We start from the raw sequence: 25,888 nt of genomic DNA on the forward strand, positions 1-25,888 counted from the left end.
ATATCTAATTAACACAGCCTCCTGAGTCTTCCTCTTCCCAGCATCCTATCAGCTTCTTACTCCACCCTCCTCAGTACTTTTCTCTTCTGCCTTTTGTGTCCATCCTCAGGCATCCTGCCTCATGCTCCTTCTGCACTCCTCTTCAGCTGTCTTTACATTAGCTCCTTCTCTAAACTCCTACAACTCTCTGCACAAGTTACCTTTTATATGTGCCTGTACATGCATTGCTGTGACCCCATAGAGTTTTCTTGGTCTACTGAATTCAAGCGAGTGTGTTTCGTTTGTAGGATTTGGGATTAGTGGTTCTTTTTGCCTGAGCAGTGTTCTTGCCATTTAGAATGTACTAGTACTGCCCCTTTTTACCTGCGAACCCAGGTCGTTAACTGGTTGTCTGCCATATTGGATTGTTACATTGGGAGAGTGAGATTTGCTGATCAGTGCCCACTGGCGAGAAAGCCGAATATCTAAGGCAATGGCCCACACAAGGAGGAGAATAACACTGGAAAGACCTATGCCTCTCCCACAGAGTCTCGCAGCCAGAAAGCCCCCTCCACCTGGTGCTTATCCAGAATGAGTTCACTTCTTGGGGAAACTCAAAACTAGTGTATCTCCGTGTCAAAGCCAAAAGCTCTCTGGTAGCAGTGTCTTCCAGGGTCATACACAAATGTCCAAGCAAAAAGACCTCTTCCTTTCTTGGTATGTTCAGGTTCGGTTCTCGCTGGGCCAGATTAACATACTAGGCGTATAGCCCAAGGTTTAAAAGTTCCTGTGCCCTTCTTCTTGCTATTTAGGATCTCTGGCTGAGGCTGTGCCAGCTTTGTACTGCAAAATCAACAGACTGGATGTTTCATAGATGTGGGACAGTGAATCAGGCCTTCAACTAAGGCCTGGATCTACAGAAAGACTAGGATCTGATCAGTTTTCCCAATTGTCCACCTCACAACGCTCCATCTTAGCATCCTGGCTATCTAGCCTCAACTCTCTCACTTTCTCTCTCTCTCTTGACATATCACCACAAGCTTGTTTCGCCAACCCTCCTGAGTGTACGCTGTATCATCTAGGCTTCTTCTAACTACTGTTCTTCCACCTCATCGATGATGTCGTCTCCCCCAACCTCCTCCTTCACCTCCTTGATGCTCCAACATATTTCCCCTTTACTGTTACATATCACCTACTCCTTCACCTTCCAGATGTTTCTCCACTCCTTCACCTCACTGAACAACTCTTCCACCAACTCGTTATCACTTTCCTTCATATTCTCTGATAGTGACTCCTTTTGTTCCACCACGATAGCATCTTTCTTTACTAATATATAGCTCTTTCTTCCCCTTTTCTGTCTTTCTTGTGAGTCCTCCAAGTCATTCGCTACCCAGCGCTCTGGGTCTCTTTTTTTCCCAGCCCTCTGGGTCTTTTTCCTCCCAACCCTCTGGCTCTTTCACCTTCTAGCCATGTGGGTCTTTCTCCTCCTATACCTCTGTGTCTTTAATCGGTCAATCCCATGCATATTCCTCCTCCTGAGCCTCTCCTTTAGTCCGATCCTCTCCAGCTCCTTCTGTTCTTCTCTCAAGCTTCCTCCAAATTAGATTTTCCTCTAAACTCCCACACATATCCTGTGCCAAAGAAACCCCCTTTTAAAGGGCCTTGTCCCTGTCTTCCAGGACTATTTGGCTTAAGGGAACCCATTTTCCCACCCTATTCAGCTGGTATGGGTGCTGGATGATGGCTTACAATTGTTGTGGGACTTGTGTTTGGCTAGTCTCTCCCCTTGAGTGATCTTTTCTATTTCTCTCACACAGAGACCGTGCCCTCTGGGTGGACTCCCTTAGACTAGCTGGTCTTCGATGGTTGAGTGTGAGCACTTGTGGAATGACTAGTTGATAGCAAGGGTTCTATCTGTGGGGTCAGGTGCCACTCCTTCCCCCTGTGGGTTTATATAGGGTGTCTGTACCTTTATGAGAGGAGTCAATTGTGCAGGAGTACATGAAATTCCCTCTCCCACTTGATTCCCTTAAAGGAACTTCTAAGGTGACAATCTCCTGCCTCCTGAGTGTGACATGATAGAGTGGCCATGGGATGGCTTGTGGCTGCACCCAGCCCCATTGATAATCCTTGATAAACCCCAACATCGAAATCAGGCAGGGTACTTAAACACAGAGCCCATAAAGTGACCACAGCGTTACTGTTGGTCTATAATATATTAGTTATTGCACAAGAAAACCACAGGTCAATGATTTCTACAATGTTGCTTTCACCAACTTGTGTTGCCCTAGTCTTTCTTGCCCTTCAACCATACTCTGCTAAGCCCTTGTGTCTTTCTATCCCTAGAACGCACTGGTTGCTCCGCCTGTCTAGGATGAGGGGATAGACGGAGAGAAACTTGCCCTATCGCTAACCTATATACAAACTACCATCTCTATTGAGAATTAGGAAGTATTTGTTAAAAGGCACATGCCAGGAGAGATCAGGCATATGTTGACTGCTATTCAAATAATTTTAAAAAAAGTTTTATTCAGGTTCTTTGTCTAGCAGAAAAAGTTTAAAACAAAAGATAAAAAAGAGAGAAGGAAACCTATTCTACAGACGTGCTCTTGTCGTGCACTTCGCTTGTGCTCTAGGCGCAACATTCAAGAGAGCCTTTTTCAAAAATGGGCCAAAGTTGAAACGATACAGTCCATAAGAATATTTTCAGTATGCCAAATCACTGGGACCAATCCCCACAATTCAATATTCCTGTTAGTTCATGTAAGCCGACGCGTTGCTAACATGAACTAACAGGAATATTGAATTGTGGGGATTGGTCCCAGTGATTTGGCATACTGAAAATAATCTTATGGACTGTATCGTTTCAACTTTGGCCCATTTTTTAAAAAGGCTCATAGAAAGCCGAAACACGTTTCAAGAGGGCTAACTGTTTCAAAATGTTTTGGTGATTTATTGAAGCAACAGTTACAATTATACACTGGCGCAGTCCTGGAATTTTCTCATTTTTACAATTATTCCGTGGACGGCTTGGGCTTAGTTCCCGTCCGAATCCTGTGACCTGCGACAAATTGAAGATTATCAGGAAATAATAAAAAATGATTTTTGTGGCTAATTAACAGGGAATGTAAGGAGTCGCCTGTAAGAGCAACTTGCAAATAAGCCCCATAAACCCTAGTTAAACCAATCTGTATGCCTTGTCTTGTTCAATTTCAGCTCTGTCTGCAGTTTTTGGTATTGCCCCACCCTGTTGCTTGATTTACTATGCTCCTTAATTTCTGTAGAGCTAGTCGCGGGCATGTTTACAGGATGCCATGGTTCATTGGCATTCCTTGGTACCTGCATGAGGACTTCATGCCTAAGCTCAAATTTCAGCGTCTACAGGTTGCCGATGAAGGGTAGTGGGGTTGGTCCGGGCAGGTAACGTCTTCTGGACCGGAGAAGTTGGGACAATCCTGAAAACTATCGCCCAATTGCCCTCCTGGATACAATTGGTAAGATCTTTGGCTCACATTGCGGCTGAAGCTTGCAAAATGGGCACAGGTGGCTTGTATTCTGGATGTACGACAAACAGGCTTCACAAGGGTTGTTGGGGCTGATGTAAATTTATTGATTCTCACAATCCTAAAATTGGAAGCCCTGAAATCAAAAGGCAAAATTAATTTGGCGTTTATTGATATGAAGCAGGCCTTTGGTAGTTTAAATCGAGGCCTGCTCTGGGCAAAACTGTTTAAGTGGAACTGCCCAGCAAATATTCTTGATCCTATTATGGCCCTCCATTCGGACACCTCGATTCGTGTGAGACTCAGTAAAAGTGGTGAACTATCTGACATCATACCGATGGCAAAGGGTGTCAAACAGGGGTGTCCCTTGGCCACCGAATTGTTCAAAATATTTTTGGCCGATCTTCCTGTACATCTTGATCAGGTGCACTGTTTTCCACCCAAAATAAACCAAGTTCCAGTAAAATGTATTGTCTATGCAGACGACTTGGTTCTGATGGACAAAACACAAATTGGTCTCCAACGCCTACTTACCAGCTTACATGAATACTTGGGTATAAACGAACTCACGAGAGAGGAAATGGCGTGCTTCATGCTCATCCTCTGACAAACTGGCCTGCCGCCTGCTCCAAAGGCAATACCGGCTCTCCGTTCTCACCAAGAAGAGAGCCCTTATCCAAGCCCGCATCTCTGAGGCATCTAACAACTCGGCCGAACTCTTTAAAATCTGCAAGGAGCTGGCCAACCCTGCTGCAGTCTCTACCTCTCCTGTCCCCTCCCAGGCCCTCTGCACCGCACTGGCCTCGCACTTCATCTCAAAAACTCAGGACATCCTGTCCTCGCTCTCCTCCTCTCTCCTCCCTCCCTCTCTTCCCGGCCCTTCCTCTTGCTCTCTTGCAGCCTCCCCTCCGCCCTCCTTCTCTGCTTTTCCACCTTTTTCTGCTGATGAGGTTTCCAGACAAGTCCGATCTATGAAAGCCTCGTCTAAACAGGTTCACCCCTGTTCCTCCAAAACCATCAAGGACCACATCGACTCCCTGGCTCCTGCCTTGGCTGCCTTTTGCAACCACTCATTCGCCTCTGGAGTCTTCCCATCCCCCCTCAAGCACTCCCTTGTGCACCCCCTCCTCAAGAAACCCTCCTCCGACCCCTCCTGCCCGGCCAACTATCGCCCAATCTCCATCACTCCCTTCCTGGGCAAGCTCCTGGAGAAACTGGCCATCTCCCAGCTTAACCTCCATGCTGAATCTGTTGGTAATCTGCATGACCATCAATCCGGCTTCAGAGCGGCCCGAAGCACGGAAACTGCTCTCCTGAACATCCGTGAGGACCTGCTCCTGAACCTCGATTCCAACACTCCCTGTGTTCTCATTCTGCTCGATCTCTCCTCTGCCTTTGACACTGTCAACCATGCCATCCTGCTCAACCGTCTCCGTGATAACCTGGGTATCACTGGTCAGGCTCTGGCCTGGCTGACCTCTTTCCTTTCCGGTCGACCCTCCCAGGTCCAAATGGGCTCCTTCCTCTCTGACATCTTTTTCTCCACCTGTGGTGTCCCCCAGGGATCCAACCTCTCTCCCTGGCTTTTCAACCAGTATCTGGCACTCCTTGCCCACCGCATCGCCGCTCTCTGCCCCTACTTCCAGTGCTATGCGGACGATACCCAGCTCATTTTCAGGCTACCCTCGGCCTCCTCCTCTCCTTCCCTCATCTCCGACTGTCTGTCTGCTATCCAGGAATGGTGTGCCGCCAATGACCTCTGCCTTAACGCCAGTAAGACTGAGATTCTACTCATCGGCACACCCACTCCCTCCTTCCCTGCAGCTCTCTGGCCGGCCTCCCTTGGCCCCCTTCCTGCCCCTACCTGCAAGGCTAAAAACCTTGGGGTCATCTTCGACTCCACACTCTCCTTCTCTCCTCATATATCTGACGTCTCTAAGAAGTCACACTACCAGCTGCACCTCCTCAGAGGTATTCTTCCCTTCCTCTCCTTCCCCCAGAAGCTCACTGTCTCCCGAGCCCTGGTTCTCTCAAGGCTGGACTACTGTAACAGCCTCTATCTTAATCTGCCTGCCTCCACTCTCCGCCCTCTGCAACTTATCCAGAACAGAACTGCGAGACTTGTCCTTGGCCTCAAGCCCAGGGACCGTATCTCTCCAGGACTGAAATCTCTTCACTGGCTCCCAGTGGCTGCGAGGATTAAGTTCAAAACCCTCTGCATTGTCCACAAGGCCTTCTGGGGCCTGGGGCCTAAATACCTTCAACTCTCTCTTCCTAAATATCTTCCTTCACGAGCCCTTCGCTCATCCTTCTCCAACTCCCTCATGGTCAGCCGCTTCTCGAAGCAACGAGCTGGGGGTAGATCTCTCTCCGCAGCAGGGGCCTCCCTCTGGAACAGCCTTCCTGCCTCCCTGAAACTTGAGGAGAACCATCTCCGGTTCCGGAAGCACCTCAAAACCTTCCTCTTCGCTTCTGCCTTCTCTCTCCCTCTCCCCTGCTAAACCTGCTTAACTCCCCACTGAATTCTGCACTAAACCTGCATCTGAGCCACTCTCAGCGACCTCGGTCCAGGTCCCAGCCACTCTCCACTTGCACTGCCTCCCTGGCTCCCCCTGCACTGTGGGACTGACACTGCATCCCTACAGCCCCCTTCCCAGCACTTGCTCTGCACTTACCTCGCACTTGCCACCAGCTGGCCCTTTTATTTATTACTTATTATTTATTTTTTTTACGCTACTTACCTTGTACCGCACTTCCCCCCCACCTCCTCCCCCTGCACTTTCTCCTTTTCCCCTTACCTCTGCACTTGCGCGATCTGAATGACACCTGGCCTAGTAGGATCGTTTGTCTGTCTTCCCCTTGTTTCCCTCCCTCCCTGCCTCGTCGCGCCTTGAAACACTTGTGTATAGGCGCGTTACAAATATCATATCATATCATATCATATCACGATAAACACGTAAAAAACAAAAATTGTGTCTATTGGCGACATGAGCATCAAGAGGGATAAATCCTTCAGGTGGTCTGTTGCGGGCCAATGTCTTTCTTCTGTAACATCTATAAGATATTTGGGGATCCAATTTAATAATTTCATTTGTGAACATCATTGGGTGAAGGAACTAAAATCAAAGATGATAAAGCTTGCACTACAGGGGGCAAAGATAAATAAAAACGATGGTAAATTTAGTATACTGCCTGTATTGACGTTCTACTTGCAAAAAGTTATTCCTGTAATTACTTTTGGTGCAGAAGCGGGCTGGAATATTAAAGATCAAACGTGGAATATGTTGGAAGGGCGATTCTGGCGCCATGTTCTCAAACTTCCGCAATCTATATCGATGACGATACTAAGACATGAATTGTCATTAAATTCGCTTTATAGCAATGTTGTATGGTGATCTATTTTGGTAATGCAGAAGATGCTTCTGGACAGTCCGACTCCTGCTTATCAAATCTTTACAAATGAACTTGACGATAATTGTCCAAACTTATTACATCAATGGTTTTGTAAATTATTGGCATTTGTTGATACGGCCGACATTAAAAAACAAGATCTTCTAAATCGGCCACAATATGCCCAAAAAAATTTGAGTCTTGGGTGTGGATAGTTAACATAGATAAACGAGAAAAGTTGCAATAGATACATTGGTTGGGGGTTGAACAGAAAAAACTAAATATCCAGTCTTGCTACTTGTTGCAATGTCCATGTCGTTATTATCGGGATCAATTCTTGAGGTTTCGAACAAACACACTGAAAACAAAATGATTTTTGTGGCAAAGAAAAGATAAAACGATAAAGGACAATCTCTGTCGCTTTTGCTGTGTGTCTGTCGAATCGTTAAAACATTTAGTAATTGAGTGCGAAGAAACCCGTAACCAACGTTCCTTACATCTTGGGCAGTTTGCACCTATTGACGATGATATGATGGTGTGGTGGTCGAGAATTACCTCTGGAAACAATGTGAAACATGTTTGCGCAATTGTAAATTATATGGATATGCTTCTAAAAATTGTTCCATGAAGAAGAGACATGGCATGAGGTGTTGTGGATTGGGCTAATGTGAGACTGATTTATCTGATCTTTTCAATGAATTGTGATATGAGCAGTACTGTCACTGGTTAATGTGCTGTTGGATTGGATGAAGTAATGTTTAAAATGTTGAAGGAAGTTGAAACAAAAGTTTTTACTTTGAGTTGAAACTGTAGTTTTTCAATAAAAACAAATAGCTGCACAGATTTGTGTCTAGATCCAGATGCTCTGTAAGGAAGGTTTCATTCATGGTAAGTCAGTGAATCAGGGTTTGTAGTGATCCAGGACCAACTGAGAAATATGCTGAACAAAGACGGTGTTGGGCCTTGGTCTTATTGGACCTATTAAAACAGTTCTGCTCTTTTTCAGAAACATCAAACAAGTACCCTGACCCAAGGACGCTCTGCAACGCATCCCTTTCATGCAGTCCTGTGACCTTTGTACCAAGTGCTCCTTCACTTTCATGAAACACCAACAGACTGTACTTCACAAGAAATGATGATCCTGCACAAGTGACTGCTCACACACAAGGCAGCCCTCGCAAATTCTTGCACAAAGTCACTTACAGGGTTACCTAGGCATCAGGAGTTCATGGAAATACGCCATTAGGCCCGTGAAAGGAGTTTGCATAAAACTGCAGACTGCTTAAACTATGCCTGTAGTGTTTGTTCTGTGAGCAGAACAAACACAAATGAAGCAGGAGTGATTCAACAACTTACTGAATGCCTAAAAGTATTTTAAAATAACCGCCTCAGAAAAGCAGCATACCTGGAAGACCAGCAATGAGGTATCCAAAAACCAAGATGGCAGACCACAAATTAAAAGTCTTGGCCTGCCTCCTCAGTCAATTAGTGGTATCGGGTGAACCTATTAGCCACAGCCAACCAGTCCCTAATTAATTCGACATCAAAGGTGCAGAGATACTCACAGAGAGTCTGGCCAAGGGGAGGGGGCCACAGGGCTATATGAGCACAGAATCTCAGTCAGACACAGTGGGGGTTTGGAGAAATAGCTGCTGGCAACAGTTTGCAGATCAATGAAGAGAAGAAGGATTGTGGCGCATGTAGAGGAAAAAGAGGAGTTTGAAGGGTAGAATGAGTGCGACAAAGGAGTAGTTGGGAAAGAAGCACGGAGGTGAAAGGGTAGAAGGAGGTGGATGGAGAAATCCAGCAGGTTTGGCACCACCAGATGGAGGTGAAACAAGGAATTGAGGTGGTTTTGGAATGAGGAATTTGGGGAGGTTTCAGAAGGAGGCACTGGGAAGGAGGTTGTTCAACATCAGGAGGGGGTGGAAGAAGGAATTGAGGAGGAGGTTGGGACACTTGAGAATGGGGTGACAGACAAATTAGGAGGTTAGTGGAGATCAGGTGGAGGGTGAAGAGGAAATGATGGAGGAGGTTGGTGAACATCAGGAGAAGGTGACAAGTGGAGATAAGGAGAAGGTTGATGAATACCTGGAGGAGGTAGGATGAGAACAGAAGGGGTGAGTAGACAAACAGGCAGCATAGGAGGCGAGTTGGGCCCGAGGCAGGGGGCAGGGTGAAGACCATAATTCAAAAGGGTCATACCTATGCTGGCAGCAGGCATGAGAGTGTGCTGCATGGTAGAGGTGGTCAGGAAACAGACTCTTGAGAAATCCAGGAGGGGATATGCGAACGACTCTTGAAAATACAGGAATATTTCTTGGTTGACTAGAAAAGGTAGTACTAGTCTGTGCTCCACGGTTCTACTTAAAACTACTGGAGATGGTTCTCCAGATTGCATAGAGTTTGAAGGCAACAAGTATACTTGAACACAAAAAGAGTGAACCAGGGTCTAAACAAGAAGCATGGAAAGGGAAGAAAAGGTGCAAGAAACCTTTAAGCCCAAGACAGGCAGAAAGCTGAAAGGGTGAAGGAAACCCTTAAGCCCGAGAATCTGGGAGAAAGAAGAAGGGTGCCAGAAACCCTGAAGACTGAGACGGAGAAAGAGAATAGTAAAGAGTTCCGTAACCTTGAAGTATACGAGTGGGCAAAAGGAGAAGGGGTGGGAAACCCTAAAGTCCAAAAAGGCCTTCTAGCAGTAACAGGGTAAAGGACCAACAAATCCCTACAATCCAAATTCGGGCATATTGTGAGCAGTGTTGCAACCCAAAGTCTTGAGTTGAATATCCCTAAACCTTTCCCCATTTTGATATTTTTTTCCATCCAATGTTAAACCCCACAATAAAAGTTTAATTCTCAGAGATTGACTCTTGGTCTGTTTCTGATCCCTGTCATGACAAGTGCCACAGGGATCAGCTTAATCTCACTTCATTGAAATGTTGATTTATGCCCAACAGCCCATCTCCTCCATGTGTTCAGTTTTTCATTTTTTCCACTACACTAGTGACGCTTAAATTCTTATCCTATTGAGTTAATCATCGGTAGTCAACATCAGAACTTTTATAAACTCTACTCTATTCTCATATAATATTCATGAGGTCTTGCTGGCACTCGTGCACTTGTGCATCAGAGGCTTGTTTTGCCCCAAAACTGATTCACAAGAAAATAAACAGGCAAAAACCTCTTGCTATGCCCCTCCCTTCTGGAAAATCATCCCAGTGTCAATCGGGACTGAGCCAACACTCTTGCTGTTCAGGATGAACCTCAAGACTTTACTGTTCAGTCAATACTTATGTGCCGCAGAGGCTTCTTGCCTTCGCGCATCGCTTCCAACCCGCAGGGCAACAACATCCCATGCCACATATTGTAACCCAGTCCCTCCCTCATATGTTATAGTCAACCACATGTACTGTGCTATGCAAAACACAAATACAATAATATGTACTGTAAATATATGAAATATACCTGTACGTAAGGGCACAAATGTACTTCTGCAGCTCCAAATCTCTAAAGGTGATCAAGTACTCAGAAATCTTCCAGGTTTCTGCCAAAAAATTGGCAAAATCGGCAGAATAACCGATGGCGGAATTACTGCCAGTGCTAATTTTGTCTAAATCACCATGGTGTCCTAAAATGGAGAGTAACACCAGCTACCACCACTTGTAATCCGGCGGTAAATCTGCTGGACCAAGTGGCAGTAACAGTAATTTTATTTGGCGCTATTCCAGCAGATTTACCACCAGAATACCGCCAAACTCGTAATGAGAGCCTACAAGTTTTTAATTAATACCTCTCGCCTTTATTGCATTTACCATTGCCCAATTTATGGTATCAACACATGAAGAAAGTGGGGGAGAGAATGGCAGATGAAAGCTGCTATGTCTGTTCTTTAATACCATATGCCATGAATGCAGCAAGGACATTTATTGCCAAAGAGATGCCTGCACATGATGCAATATGTCTCATTCATCTAGCAGCGTGTATGACCAGAGGCCAATTCGAAGGAAAATGGGCAACTTCACGATGGCGATCAAGAGCAACATGTCCATATGAAAATACTTATGTGAAAAAAAGGAGGATGGAAAGTGGGATGGACAAGCAAAAAAAGTATGTATCCATCCCAAATTGAAAATCAAATAAATACTGTTGAAATGGGCTTCCCAGATATGACTGAATGGTCAGGAGAGTGAGGATGCTGGGAGAGACCTGAGCAATTGGTGTATGGGCGTGTTGCCAACAGTACCGGATGGGAAGAAGGACTATTATCTTGCCCTGCACACTTATTGAAGAAACAACCAATAAGCATAGTGCAAATAGCAAATGACAGATGCCTGTAGTCACGGGCCAAATACTCCAAGTTACTAATATGAGTTGACAATGAAGCAGGACCTGTATACATAATACCATTAAAGAATGCAACAACATGCTTCAAGAATGGAGGCTCGGTTCAGGTAGGAGAAAACAAAGGATGCAGACAGACAATGAAGGTCTCAGGGATGAATGGAGGAACTGCAGTACTGATGGACCGATATTGGGCCTGTGGATCCTGAGCTTACATGCAGTTGCCTTAAAATTGGGGAGGAGTATGTTCCATTGTACTAATACATGTTCACGCATTAGTGATTCCTCAAAGTGATCTCAATATCGATGAATTTACAAAAATGAACAAACACCAGAGAAGGAAGAGATTGCTCATTCTTCGCTGCCTGAAAAGAGGGAACTACTTCTCATCAAAATCGATAAAGGCCTATGAATACATTCCAGATAAACATAAACTGTTCAGCAAGACAGCAATGTTAATGACATCTATATTCATGTCAGGACTCTAGACTGCAATGTATGCCAAGTGGCTGCAGATTACCTGATGGGAGCTGTTACAAATGATCAATGCAACAATAAAAGGATTCAATGCAATGACTCTCCAGAACAGGCATGTCTTGGACTTAATTACAGCAATGGAAGGAGTGGTGTTTGCCAAGGTAGGGCCTTCTTGCTGTATATTCACACCGTATCATGATGGAGCCAATGGAATCCTGATCGAAGCAATAAGTATGCTAAAGACTCTGCATACAAAAATGGAAGATGAAGTTGATGAGACGGCAGGAGATGACTGGTTTTCAATTCTGTTATCGTGGATTCCAACCTGGCTGACAGATGCTTTCAAAATACTCAAAGCAATACTTGTGTTGGTATTGCTGGGATTCTGTCTTATAAGCATTATCTTGGGACAGTGCCAGAAGACAGCTAAGATAGCCACTGGGATGAAGATAATGATTGATATAGATGCTGGAGCTGGTGAGAAGATGCAGGATGAGGAAAGCGCACGTTAGAATATAAAGAAAAGTCCCCTGGCACCTCTAGGAACGAGGCTTTACTACCCTAGGGATCATAAAATATATGTAGGACATTGGATATTCTGTCCACCATCAGGAGAATGCTGCAACATGACCTAGAGTTTGGATGAACATATAAATAATGCAGGTCACCTGGGGGTGACAAAGATATGGATTTGAAAGAAACAACAGTATGAAGAGAAGGTGAAGGAGATTGAAGAGGAGAATATGGACGAGGACTCGACCAGAGGGGGGGAAAGCAGAGGAGCCGGTGGATGCTTTTCCCAAGCTCCCACACCCTAACCTCTGTCATACTGGAACAGTAGAAGAAGGGCTATATGTGGGACTCCATGTATTATGCTTATACTGCATCGAGTGTATGAGAGACGATATGCACTCAGGCAGCCATACCGAATGTACCCTCGCACTGAAAGAGTGGAAGGATGTCAGCACGCACCTTTGGACATTATGTAGCGCTGAGTGAAATCTCATGAGGCCAGAGTGATGTCATAAAGAAGATATACGAGGACATACTAAAACAATATGAAAATACTTAGGAATAACAATGTAACTGGAGAAACATGTACGAAATGATAAAGTTAGCATATACAAAGAAGATGACGTAACTTGCTGACCAATAAGTGTAAATATGCAGTAATGCAAGGTAGATGAGACATCCAGAAGCTTGCAATAGAGGAAAATATAACGTGGCAAGAGCGGCCATGATAGGAAAATGGACGTCGGCTCGTATAAAGATTCAATCCAGCTACCTCAGAAACAAACCAGGGGTGCAGAGTCAGGAGACATCGGAGAAATAGCTTTGTGTGCAAAATAAAGAGGAGTCTGTGTTGGCCTGGGATCAAGGATGCTATTTCAAGGAATAATTGCAAGGCACAAATTGAGGCAGACGGATACGCCATATACGTCAGATACATTTCTCTTAGATTAAAGTAGAAGAAAACATTTGCAAGAGCTAAGTATTGGACAATTAACAATGCATAAGATTCCAACAAGATGGAGTGAGCAAGTCTCTAGAGGCCAAGAGGAGCAAGAACACCCAGTATGATTGAATCAAATATCTGTAAATAGGAGGGCAAACATTATAAATATACATTCTCCTCACACGTGATTCAGAAGTCAAAAACAAGGGCTATTCATTAAGCTTCAGTTGAAGATAGTATGTGCTTTCACTCCCTTGAATGTCCCAGAACAGAGAGAATGCTACAAGGTCAACTAAAGACAGGAAACATTGGCATATGGTTGGATTTATGAGAGATGATGGACTAATTGGGAAAGTGAGGAGTAATCTGACGTAAACCAAGCACCTGGATTTCATTTTGCCTATGTGCTGCTAGCAAGCAACAGCCCAATGTTGGGTGAGTATGCCAACCAATCAGAGTGTCTATGGGGCAGCATGCTATACAATGTTGCATAGGTCAATACGTTGCAATTTTTTCAGGTATAATCAGTATAATACATATTTAGAGGACGTTCAATACGTTCCCTACAGATAAGGGGCAGCCAATGAAGTACTAACCCATATGCATGCCATTGGTACATATGTTCGCCTAACCACTCATTCCCGACAATATGTTTCATCACAGTTTGCCACGTGTAATAACGTCATAGATGATGCATCTTGGGGTATATAACCTCTGTGTAATCAAATTTGTGTGTGAGTGTGCGAGCATCAGTCCATTGTTTGTCAGTTCGCCCTGCCTTATTGAATTGAGAATAAAGTAGTAACTTTGCCATCTTTTCTGGGTTTGTCCGGTTTTTTGGTCTGAGATCTTTATTGGTAATTCCATCTAGCACAAGAGAGGCTTCAAGGTGCTTGGTCCACTGTGGCTTGTCCAGGTCATAAGCATGCCATAATATATGATATATACTGGTATATGATATAGTGCACCCTTTTATCTACAACAGGGCCTGAAGACGACTTTAAATACACGTCTTCTTTGATCCAATGCACTTGGAAATCTGATGGTGCCCGCTTCAATCTTAAAAAATATGGGGAGGCCTGTTTTGACACCTGTGCGCCGAATCTTTAGAACTCCATTCACTTAGACTTAAAACTTCTTCCTAATCTTATCACTTTTAAAAAAGCTATACAAACGTTTCTGTTTAACTCTAATGACTAGGCATATCTCTCTATCTTGACTAACATCTTTCACTTCAGCATCCCTTATCATTTTGCTTTGTTTGTCCTTTGTCCTTTGTTATGTGGGCGCACTGAGACCTAGGGGCATGTTGCACATTCTCAAAACCAAATAATAATACAATGGGCCTCACTACGAATTTGCTGGTACAGTAACAACGGTAACGGTAAGCTTGGCGGTACCGTTGTTACCGTACCAGCAAACTACGAGTTCTGCTCGTGGGTGCCTTTGCAGCCACCAGGTCTGACCTGGTGGCCGTACGGGCACCCGTGAACAGAACGTGACGGTACCACCGTTATTAACGGTACCGGTACTACCACCCTCCCCATTCCCACTGAGCCCTATAGGGCTCAATGGGACTGGAGAAGAATTTTTTCCGGCGGCCAGAAAATGGCAATTACCGGGTCTGGCAAGGTCATAATGACCCAGTAATTGCCCTTTTCTGGGCACTGGAAAAAATGAATACCGGCGGCAGCCGTGCCTGTACTACAGGCACGGCTACCGCTAGCCTCGTAATGAGGCCCAATGTGTTTCTCCTGGTCCCATTTCTCTGGTCATGGGATGTTAGGCAAAGTTTGAATGCAGTACCCTCTGGGACCACTACAAGCAACTATGACTACAGGTATAGGCAACCCAACCTTTGGTATAAGCTTGTACTACACAGTTTTGGTAGAGTGTTGAGCAGCCAGGCTTATCTCAAGAGGGGAAATGTGAGCTGTTGTGCAGTGACACAAAGATTCACAGTTACAGGTATTCAAATAAACTCTTACACTCAAGGTTTCTTGCATAAACAATGAATCATCTATTTATCAGTTCTGTTATAAAGCCTTCTTCAGAAGAGAGCAATAGGATAGTGACACACAAATATACTTCAATACTGTACACTCTGAGTTTCTGAATCAGACAAGACCCTTTTGGGGTGGTCCACAGACACAACCTACACCCACAGGTGAATTCAGTAACAAGGGTCCTGGGGACATTAATATCTTACTGTTGGCATTCAGAACACTTCTTAAAATGTTGGTAAAAGGCAAAGGTTATTAGAACACAAGAAATTACAAATATTCATAAGCAGGGCAAATAATTGTAGAGTCCACTAGAAGAGTCATTCAATTCAATAGGCTAAACCAAAGTTAATGGGAAAAAGTCTTGGATAGGATAAAGCACTTCTGGTAAGCAATGGAAATGTTCTGCACAGGTTTTTAGGGGTCTTTGAAGAAAAGAAGAATCAATTGTAGGGCCACAAGCTGATTAGAATTGTGAGTTGTGGAAGTTACAGGCACTTCTACAGTAAGAGGTAAGTTCTCTTAGACTTGATTTACAGTACCTTAGTAAAGAAGAAAAGATGCAGCTGAAGACTTCTGTTCCTGTGCAGCTCTGCAGGTCTCACTGTTCCTGGGCCTCAGTCGTGGGGACAAGAGGAAGGACGTCGGGGACTCCTGCACTGCACTGGCACTGTGAAAACTGGCAACCGGCAAACTTTACTTTCAGTGGCTGTTTTGCGTTTCAGCTCCTTGCGGTACAGCAAATAGCAATTAGCGCGGCTCCTGGCTGTTAGGGTGGACTTTACTCACATCTGAGGTCCAGAACTCGACTGGGGGGTGGTCAACCATGGTCAGTCCTGCTTCATGGGAGTCTGAGGATCTTCCAAAAGCTTTAGGCCAGCTTACAAGCAAAGCACACAATCCGGTGTCCCTCTCCCTGGCTCTACGGTTTCCTGCAGCAACTCTGAGGAAATTCAACCAGCTCCGAGATGGGTGTCCAGGTGGCTTACTTGGGAGTTGATTAGTCCCACCAACATAAAGGGAGAAGTCGTCCTTGCAGGGCTTCTCTGTCGATGTGAACTTGGCAAGTAGTCACTGCAGCGGGGCATTACCGGGCAAACCAACGGTCCAGGCGTTGCAGCAGGATTCCTCTTCAAGCTCTTCTTTGGTTCCTTCGTCCAGTGGTCGACTCTGCCTTCCAAGCCAAAAGACTTGCCTTTTATTCTGTTCTCTCCCATTCATTCCAGCCTAGCTGTCACTCACCCAGCAGGGTGGCTGTCCTTGCCGGACAGCCAGCCGGCCAATCACCACAGAGTGCATTTGGGTCTCCTAGGAGACTAAACATAGGGAGTTTTGGGCACGGCTACCGCTAGCCTCGTAATGAGGCCCAATGTGTTTCTCCTGGTCCCATTTCTCTGGTCATGGGATGTTAGGCAAAGTTTGAATGCAGTACCCTCTGGGACCACTACAAGCAACTATGACTACAGGTATAGGCAACCCAACCTTTGGTATAAGCTTGTACTACACAGTTTTGGTAGAGTGTTGAGCAGCCAGGCTTATCTCAAGAGGGGAAATGTGAGCTGTTGTGCAGTGACACAAAGATTCACAGTTACAGGTATTCAAATAAACTCTTACACTCAAGGTTTCTTGCATAAACAATGAATCATTTATTTATCAGTTCTGTTATAAAGCCTTCTTCAGAAGAGAGCAATAGGATAGTGACACACAAATATACTTCAATACTGTACACTCTGAGTTTCTGAATCAGACAAGACCCTTTTGGGGTGGTCCACAGACACAACCTACACCCACAGGTGAATTCAGTAACAAGGGTCCTGGGGACATTAATATCTTACTGTTGGCATTCAGAACACTTCTTAAAATGTTGGTAAAAGGCAAAGGCTATTAGAACACAAGAAATTACAAATATTCATAAGCAGGGCAAATACTTTTAGAGTCCACTAGAAGAGTCATTCAATTCAATAGGCTAAACCAAAGTTAATGGGAAAAAGTCTTGGATAGGATAAAGCACTTCTGGTAAGCAATGGAAATGTTCTGCACAGGATTTTAGGGGTCTTTGAAGAAAAGAAGAATCAATTGTAGGGCCACAAGCTGATTAGAATTGTGAGTTGTGGAAGTTACAGGCACTTCTACAGTAAGAGGTAAGTTCTCTTAGACTTGTTTTACAGTACCTTAGTAAAGAAGAAAAGATGCAGCTGAAGACTTCTGTTCCTGTGCAGCTCTGCAGGTCTCACTGTTCCTGGGCCTCAGTCGTGGGGACAAGAGGAAGGACGTCGGGGACTCCTGCACTGCACTGGCACTGTGAAAACTGGCAACCGGCAAACTTTACTTTCAGTGGCTGTTTTGCGTTTCAGCTCCTTGCGGTACAGCAAATAGCAATTAGCGCGGCTCCTGGCTGTTAGGGTGGACTTTACTCACATCTGAGGTCCAGAACTCGACTGGGGGGTGGTCAACCTTGGTCAGTCCTGCTTCATGGGAGTCTGAGGATCTTCCAAAAGCTTTAGGCCAGCTTACAAGCAAAGCACACAATCCGGTGTCCCTCTCCCTGGCTCTACGGTTTCCTGCAGCAACTCTGAGGAAATTCAACCAGCTCCGAGATGGGTGTCCAGGTGGCTTACTTGGGAGTTGATTAGTCCCACCAACATAAAGGGAGAAGTCGTCCTTGCAGGGCTTCTCTGTCGATGTGAACTTGGCAAGTAGTCACTGCAGCGGGGCATTACCGGGCAAACCAACGGTCCAGGCGTTGCAGCAGGATTCCTCTTCAAGCTCTTCTTTGGTTCCTTCGTCCAGTGGTCGACTCTGCCTTCCAAGCCAAAAGACTTGCCTTTTATTCTGTTCTCTCCCATTCATTCCAGCCTAGCTGTCACTCACCCAGCAGGGTGGCTGTCCTTGCCGGACAGCCAGCCGGCCAATCACCACAGAGTGCATTTGGGTCTCCTAGGAGACTAAGCATAGGGAGTTTTGGGCACCTCCCTCACTTCCTGCCTACCCCAGACACTCTGGAGCCAGAGGCGGGTTTCACTCCTGAAGCCCACCAAAGGCGAATGAACAAAGATACCAAACCTGATTTGGCACGCACAGAAAAACCAGAGAAGGACCTTTCCACAAAGAAATGGCGAAAAAAGAAGACTGGGGACCATTTTAACAAAGGAGGCTTTGCGCCATTTTGAAAAACATGGCTCCAGCAATTTAACGTTAACTGAGCCGCAAACAGTTCACAGTCGGGGTAAATCATGATAGTTCATTCAAAAACCACTGCCACCAGCCATTCTGAGAGGAAAGGGTAACATATAAATGCTACATGAGAAACTTGACACAATGGATACTAAGTAACACCTCCAGCACTCTATTGTAAGATAGGGTGTGCTGGGTCTAGAATTTTACAGGACTAAGTTAAGTCAATTTCACGCCACTGCTCTGGGAAACAGTAGTTGATCCCAGAGAAGGTATTTAAACCTTGGGAAATCTGGAAGACTTCCCTGTGGCACTGCACTGAAGGTGCTGTGTGACACATTTGTAAAAGATGATGCCTATGGAATTGGTTAGACTCCACAACCAAAAAGAAACCGAGTGTATAAAATCACATTAAAATACATGAGAGAGTGGGAAAAAGGGTCTCACTCTCTCCAGGTAAAAAAAAATCAAGTCCTCAAAATCCAGAAAAGTTGCTGGGGTCTCTAAGGTGGAGGGAATTAACACATTTTTGAGAATTCTCCCTAACATGGGACTGCCATCTATCAGCTTGATGTACGTACACAAGCGCAATGGACCATGTTGGAATGGTTGGCAAGCAAGTCCACATCAAATCACTACTTGCCCCTACCATTCCTTGAGGTTCTGCCTTTCAGACATTGTCTTCTCCTCTTGCCCCTTTAGCCCCACTCTCTTCGTGCAGGCACATGCCTTTGCGCTCCTCTAGCACTTCCATTTGCTCACCTCACATCCAGCTGCTGATCACAGTTGTATGGAGCACACAAGCAGCTGCTAAGCCTATTCAGCTGCAGAACTGGGTGTGATGTCAGAGCCCCAGGGGCCCTGAGTGCTGTCATGGCAGTGGAATGAGTTTTATTTATTTTTAAAACTGAGATTCAACTCTTGTTTATTTGCTCCTGTAGCCTGCCCTGTGGAAGATGCAGGGAGTTACTGTAGAGTGAAGCAGGACGTAAGATTCATCCAAAGCTATAGGATACAGGTTCATAGTGATCTTATTTACATGTTTTCCAAGTCTTTGATTCCCGTAGCTGGCCATGTGGCCTAATATAGATAGATGGTGACGTTTCATCTATGTGGATGATCAAGTATATAAATTATGGTTGCTTCATGGGATCCCCCAATACTCAGCTTTTCTCACATGCATTTTAATACCTTTCTCCCACATCTTCCCTCTCCTACCTTCATGGCCAATTTTCTCGCTCTGGAGCAATCATCCTAGTGCATCGGTGCCCTACAAGAAATATCGATAAATGCATATAAGTCCACATTGGCAGGTGTGGGCGGTGGGGACCAGGGAAGCCTGCCGTCTATGTGATGAGTTACATGGAGGCAGTAAAAGGGGAATCAGCAGTGCTCCTCCAAGTGTGCCAGGCCATCCTCTTTCTCCTCATGCAAAGTGGATGCTGAGCAGCAACCCCAGGATAGACCTACGTTACATGAGAGTAATGAGTCTGCACCTCATCTTCTATGCGGCTTTGCCCCACCTTAGTACACTATGAAAACCATCACACTTTAGATCCCTCTTGTACCTTTAACGCACGAGTAACTCAGATCTAACAGGCTTTGAGATGTCATAGGTTAGATGTGATTAATGTGTGCTAAACCATGCCCAGTTTTCACAAATTCAGCAGTTGCAGGCACAAGCGCAGCGTTTCTGGGGGCCTGGCCCACAAGGGGAGGAGATAACCACTCACCATATTCACAGGTGCATTGGAAAGATCTGCGTCTAAGCACAGAGCCGCAAAGCCGGAATCCCACTTCCACCTGACTTCAAAGTGGCAAATCAGCATTTAACTCCTTGGCTACCTTAAAGCTACTAATCAAGCCATTCTGAGTAAAGAGCCCATTGTGCCTCATTACGAGTGTGGCGGCCCGGAAACAAGGGTGTCAGTAACATCATCCGCACCCTTGTTTCCGAGCCACCACACTGCGAATCTGCGTGCCGGGGCCGTAGTGCCCAGCAGGTCTGATGCTGCCGGGTGCTGTGGCCCTGGTAGGCAGAGTCGTCACGGGAGCACTGGCATCATTAACAACAGTGCCGGTGCTTCCATCTCCCCACTCCCATGTAGTCCTATGGTACGCCACAGGAATGGGGAGTTAGCGAATCTGCCTCCTGACTTCCCGCTCCACGGGGACTTGTAATGTCCCGGTGGCACCGGGGAAATTAGCCAGCAGATTCGGTTTTGCCGGAGTTCCGTCGACCTCAGAATGAGGCACAGGTTGGGAGTAAACACGAGAGTTGCAGGAAGCTTGATGGAATGCATATGCATATCCAGATGTGCCTGTAGTAGGGTAGGAAATACTGGTACTTAGTGTGTTATGAGGCTTTTTTAATCCTTAAAAAAATGCTAGAATATATTTGAAATTGGTTCGACTAGTACTAACACTGCAGTCAGGCTGGAGTTGTACAATAACAGATAGATGTTAATATTAGTATTACGAATGATTTAATGGAAATTGATATAATGAAGATTTGACCACCTGACTTCACCTGCTTTTGTGCTGGGCCCTGAATAAATCTTGAATACTAGCCTTCTGTCTGCCTTCTGTCTGGTTTACTGAGACCACCCTCAGCAGACGTGCATTGTAAATTATGAGCACACACCATTGATTTAATGTACGAATCTACATATTGCTTAACTCATACAGAATGGTATACAGCAGGTATTTTCATGTACTTACATTTGCACACATTCATAAAAACCGGCATCATCTGATTTTGCAGGAAAAAATGCAATTTTGTTCTGTGACGCATACGTTCTGGAAAGTTTGTCTGTAGTTATAGGTGTACTATTATCTGCCTTGTACCAGGTGAAGTTATAGCCAAGGGTAGAATTGACACTAAATATGTCGCATGTTGGACAAAGTAAAGAAGCAGGCTCTCCTTCCAATACGAACAGTGCTTGCTCCAATGCAATACCAGAGTCTTGGCCTTTCACTGTAATATAAAACAGAAAGTACGGTTTCAAAATCTATCATGCATACACAGGCAAGGTTAATACGCATTGCTCTAACACCATTGAACAGGCAAAGGCAACAGTTTGGGCTTTTGTGTAGCCATGGGAAAGGCACTTGCAAGGCACTATCGCAGTGGTATCAACTGGCCACTGATGGTAGAAAGTGCAAAATTGGTGCGAGCACCTTGGCATTTGATAGCAGTAGCTGGCAAATGCCTAGTACACCAGTCAAAACTCTTGGCTTACCCAATGCTTGTTTTTAAAAGGACTTCTCGAAGGACACCCTATAGTGGTTATAACTCGAGTGCTGAAGGCAGACCTGATGACCAGTGGCACGTTTACAACTCCAATGAATCCATTAACTCTCAAAAGACTGCTTTAAAAAAGCACTGACAAGCCCTGAGTGCAAAGTTTGAGGGTAAGGCTTGAATAAAGCGAGCTCAAAGAGTTTGCAAGAGAAGGTGTTTTAGGCACGAAGGGGCAGAACTGGGTGGGAATGGCCATAGGGATTGGCATGGCCATGGGCAGTCAACGGTTGGGCAAATAACCAAACAACACCTACAAGCTTTGTGTCCCGCCTCATAGGCTATTTCTCCCTATCTGTACTATAATGCAATCATTTCGGCTCATAGGTGGTGCAAGCACCATCTAATAGTCCAAACTAAAAATGAAACATGTGGCATTAAAAAATAGCATTGATTTGTATTCCCATTCATCAGTGTTATATGCAGCCAACATTGTTGTAATAATCTTTTGAATCAGGCCTTATGTGTCGGGTTTCATGAACATACTAATGCTATTCTTTCTATTGTCCACTGTGTCCAAGTGGGCAGGGTGGGTGAGGGGACTGCATTACTGTTCACCTCATCCTTAGATTGTATGCAGATTCCCTTGTTCCCTTATCTTACATTTGATTTATTGGCAGTTCGTATTACTCCCTCTGCTCAAAAATTGTCGTGTGTATAGGTTACCTACCGCCCTCCTAGAAAGGATTCAGCTTTTGAGTTCAATGAACTGATTTTGCAAGCAAGGCCTTAGGGAGAACACATGATTCCTTTATTTGTGGGATTTACTTGTATTGGAAAAACCAGCATAACCTAATTTTTCTTCAGTTGGCAAATTTTTAGAGCTTAATAATTATAAGCACAATTATACAGATGTTTTCAAAGAAAAGGAATGCACGTTTGATTGGCTAGTTTCTCCAGTCCCTCTTCACTTATCTACCCAAGTAAGACTTCCACAATTGATCTGATTCTGCACAGATTCAAAGTCACATGCCCCGGTATCAATTAATCTGTAATGGCCAACAGATTAGACTTGGGGTAGTAAAAGTTCCTTTGAAAGACTTTACCCCTGACACCCGTATTGCACCTTTGGTGCACCTTTTTCTGGAGGGCACCAGTAGTAGCGCTTGTGGAGGTATACACTTATCAGACATTGGGAAAGCTATTGAACCTTTTGATGTACACTCTGTTTCAGCCCAGTTCTGCCCCTTGGTTTTCCAAGGAATTAAATCTCTTTGCAGAGAAAAAGTCTCTGCGAGGTGCACATGTCCTTCAGCTGAGACTTTGACTGTATCAAGAGACCTCACGTGCCTCCTAAGGGAAAGCTGCGTTTCAGGCTCTGACCAATTTGTATTCCTCCTAAACTGAAGATGCTGCTAATGGACTCAAGCTCCTATTTACCTGCTTAAAGACCATCAAAGTCCCAGTAAAAAGCTATCACTCCTGTAGCAGTGTAGAAATCGGATGCATTTTCCTTAATGAAAAAGGTTTCTCTAGAGTCCAGCTGTCTGGTACATTGTTAACCTATTCCCGATCAGTATTCGCATAATTGACCTAAAAACATTTGACCTAAAACATTTGCTCAATTTTTTTTGGACCTTTTTTTCAGTCAAATTGAATTAAATATATATGTAGGGGTGGGTAAGGGTATAGATTAGGTTGAGGGGAAGTGAGAGGGGTTTGTGGGGGTCTCCCCCGTATTTTAGATTGAAAAAAGTAAAATAAATTCGATCAAATGTGATTAGGTCAAATGTTTTAGGTCAAATAGACCCAAACCTTCCGATCTGCCTTTTAGCAAAACCATACAGGGAGGAGGTTTCTTTGCAACTGAATCAGTATGGGCAGTAGCGCAAAGATGCGCTGCCCAACCACCTTGTATACATTAGTGTCGGGAGCGTATGACAGGCTCCAAGCAACCACTTGGCTATGGCATTAATGTTTGTATTGTTACAGTATTTTATGTTAGCCGTGGCTCTCTGATGGACTTATGCTCTATTTGAGCCTAGTAAAAATGAAGATAATAACATTTGTGTATTAGCGAATCGCAGAATTGCCATGGCATGGAAATCCTCTGAAGGCCCTAAAATAGAAGCCTGATGGGCGGATCTAAGGCGATGGTCACTAGCAGAGTCTGCTGTATGGTATAAAGCGCTTAAGAAGGGCATGCATGAAGGGAATGAGGGAATCGAGGCATGCAACGCCCTGGTGCAGAACATGTTCATCCCGGGTGAAGATGAGACTTGGAGGCTGTATGCTCCTATGGGGATGTTGATACAGGAGCTGAGAGGTACTGACACGATGGGCGAACATGAAGTTCGGTGGGCAGGAATTGTTGTGGGAGGTGGTTGTCCTTCCGGAAAGCTGAGATTGAGGAGGAACGACTACCCCCTGGGTAATGACAGATTGACGCTTGCCTGTATTTGTTTATTATAATTAATGGGAGTACACTTAGACTGTGGGGCCCATTACATTTTACAGTGGGGCCCGCAAGGCCCTAGCAGTGCACCTTAGACGTGGCAAGTGACTCAAGGACCTTCGAGTGGTTCTCAAACATATCACAACCTCATACAAGTTCAATGAACTATTGCCATGTGGCGGGGTAAGGTGCCGATGCATACCAGTGTCCTTAATCGCAACACCTGCCATGAACTACTTCCATGCACTGTATTTACTTGGTTTACTTGGCGCAGCAAATGCATCCATAGAAAGGGAAGTACACCTTTTACTTTTCCCCACAATCAGCAATCAGGATAAGCATAGAATGGCTTCAAGTATGGAAATGTGAGGATGTACTAAGATTTAACTCAATATAGGCCTTGTCTGCATTCGTTCATTTGACTTCTGTTAATAAAGCAAAATAGCAATTTGAGATGTAGGTGGGAGAAAGGGGCAACTGGAGTAACAAGGACACAATGGGCCTCATTACATGTCATTACCGGCATGGCTACCTCCAAACTCGGGTCCGGGACCGGGTCCCACAAAAGGGGATTTACCGGGCAATTTCCACCTTGGAGTGCCGGGTAATTCCCTTTCGGGGTGCGGAACCGGTACATCCCCATTCCCATTTGAGCACCCATAGGGCTCAATGGGAATGGGGAGGATGCTAACAATGGGCCTGTTAATAACAGGCCCGTTGTTTGCATCCTGGTCTGCTAGTGGGTCCCGCTCTGCACATCTGGTCTGGCCAGGCGTACAGAGCAGGACCCGCTGCAGGACTCATAATGTGTCGGCCCGGAATGAGCGGTGCCGGTCCCTTACTGGCACCGTTCATTCCATGGCCGCCACAGTCGTAATGAGGCCCACTGTGGGTGATTTCGATTTGTTTTATTAAAGAATACATTGGCCATTATTATACGTTTGCAGTATCCTGGCAGTAAAACCGCCAGGATACTAGCAAACGATAATACCATTACCGGCACGCGGTCCAGTGGAATGTCCCGCTGTATTCCAAGTGACATAACAGTGGTAAATCCCTATTCCATGGAGAACCATAGGACTCCATGGGGGTTTGCTGGTATTACCGGCACCGGTAATACCAGTGCCAGTAAAACTGTCTATTGTTTGCAGGCAAGGTGGCAGAATGAACTCTGACTTTTAGCTGCCGGTCATTCAAACCACCTCACTGGCAAACATGTACTTTGCCGGTGCAGAAACGTGCCAGTATATGGTAATACTGGCATGTTAATTCTGGACTGGCAAAGTTGTAATGATGGCCATTATATAATTGTTCTTCTAACCTTGTGAGTCTTGTTGGTCTTGCAGACATTGGGCCTCATTACAACTCTGGCGGTAGCCGTGCCCTTATTAAAGGCACGGCTGCCGCCAGAATTGCATTTTTTCTGGCACCCGTAAATGGGCAAGAACCGGGTCATGCCGAGCTCGGTGGACCCGGTAATAGCTCATTTGCGGGTGCCAGAATCAAGTGCCTCCCGATCCCCATTCTGCCCAATAGGGCTGAATGGAGATGGGGCGGTCGGATGCACCGGCACATACAGAGTTGTGCGGGTGCATCTGACGTGCTCTGCTCGCGGGTGCCGTTACACCCGCCAGGGAAAACCAGGCAGGTTAAACGGCACCCGCGAGCAGAGCACATAGTATGGCGGTCCGGGAACTACGGTACCGGCATGCTTACCGGTACCGTAGTTCCCAGACCGCCATGCTTGTAATGAGCCCCATTATTTGGTTTCCAAATATGTTTGTATAATTGTTCTTATATATCATATTTTATTTGTATTTCTTTTTTATTGTATTATTATTACTCGTTTACTATAATTATTCAGCACCA

General features: G+C 45.2%; 1 protein-coding gene across 4 annotated transcripts in view; it reads right to left on the minus strand.

Annotated features, from left to right (window-relative positions):
• LOC138526335 (interleukin-1 receptor type 1-like) overlaps nt 1-25,888 on the minus strand; it is a 450,187-nt gene that overhangs the window by 283,698 nt on the left and 140,601 nt on the right. For all 4 annotated transcript variants that reach the window (XM_069636950.1, XM_069636948.1, XM_069636947.1 and 1 more), the window contains one exon: nt 21,045-21,300. In XM_069636950.1, coding sequence (XP_069493051.1) covers nt 21,045-21,300 — 256 coding nt within the window. The remainder of the gene's footprint in view (nt 1-21,044; nt 21,301-25,888) is intronic.

This window comes from Ambystoma mexicanum, chromosome 7p (genome assembly GCF_040938575.1).
Source record: "Ambystoma mexicanum isolate Mex_15411 chromosome 7p, UKY_AmexF1_1, whole genome shotgun sequence".
In the NCBI taxonomy this organism is placed as follows: domain Eukaryota; kingdom Metazoa; phylum Chordata; class Amphibia; order Caudata; family Ambystomatidae; genus Ambystoma; species Ambystoma mexicanum.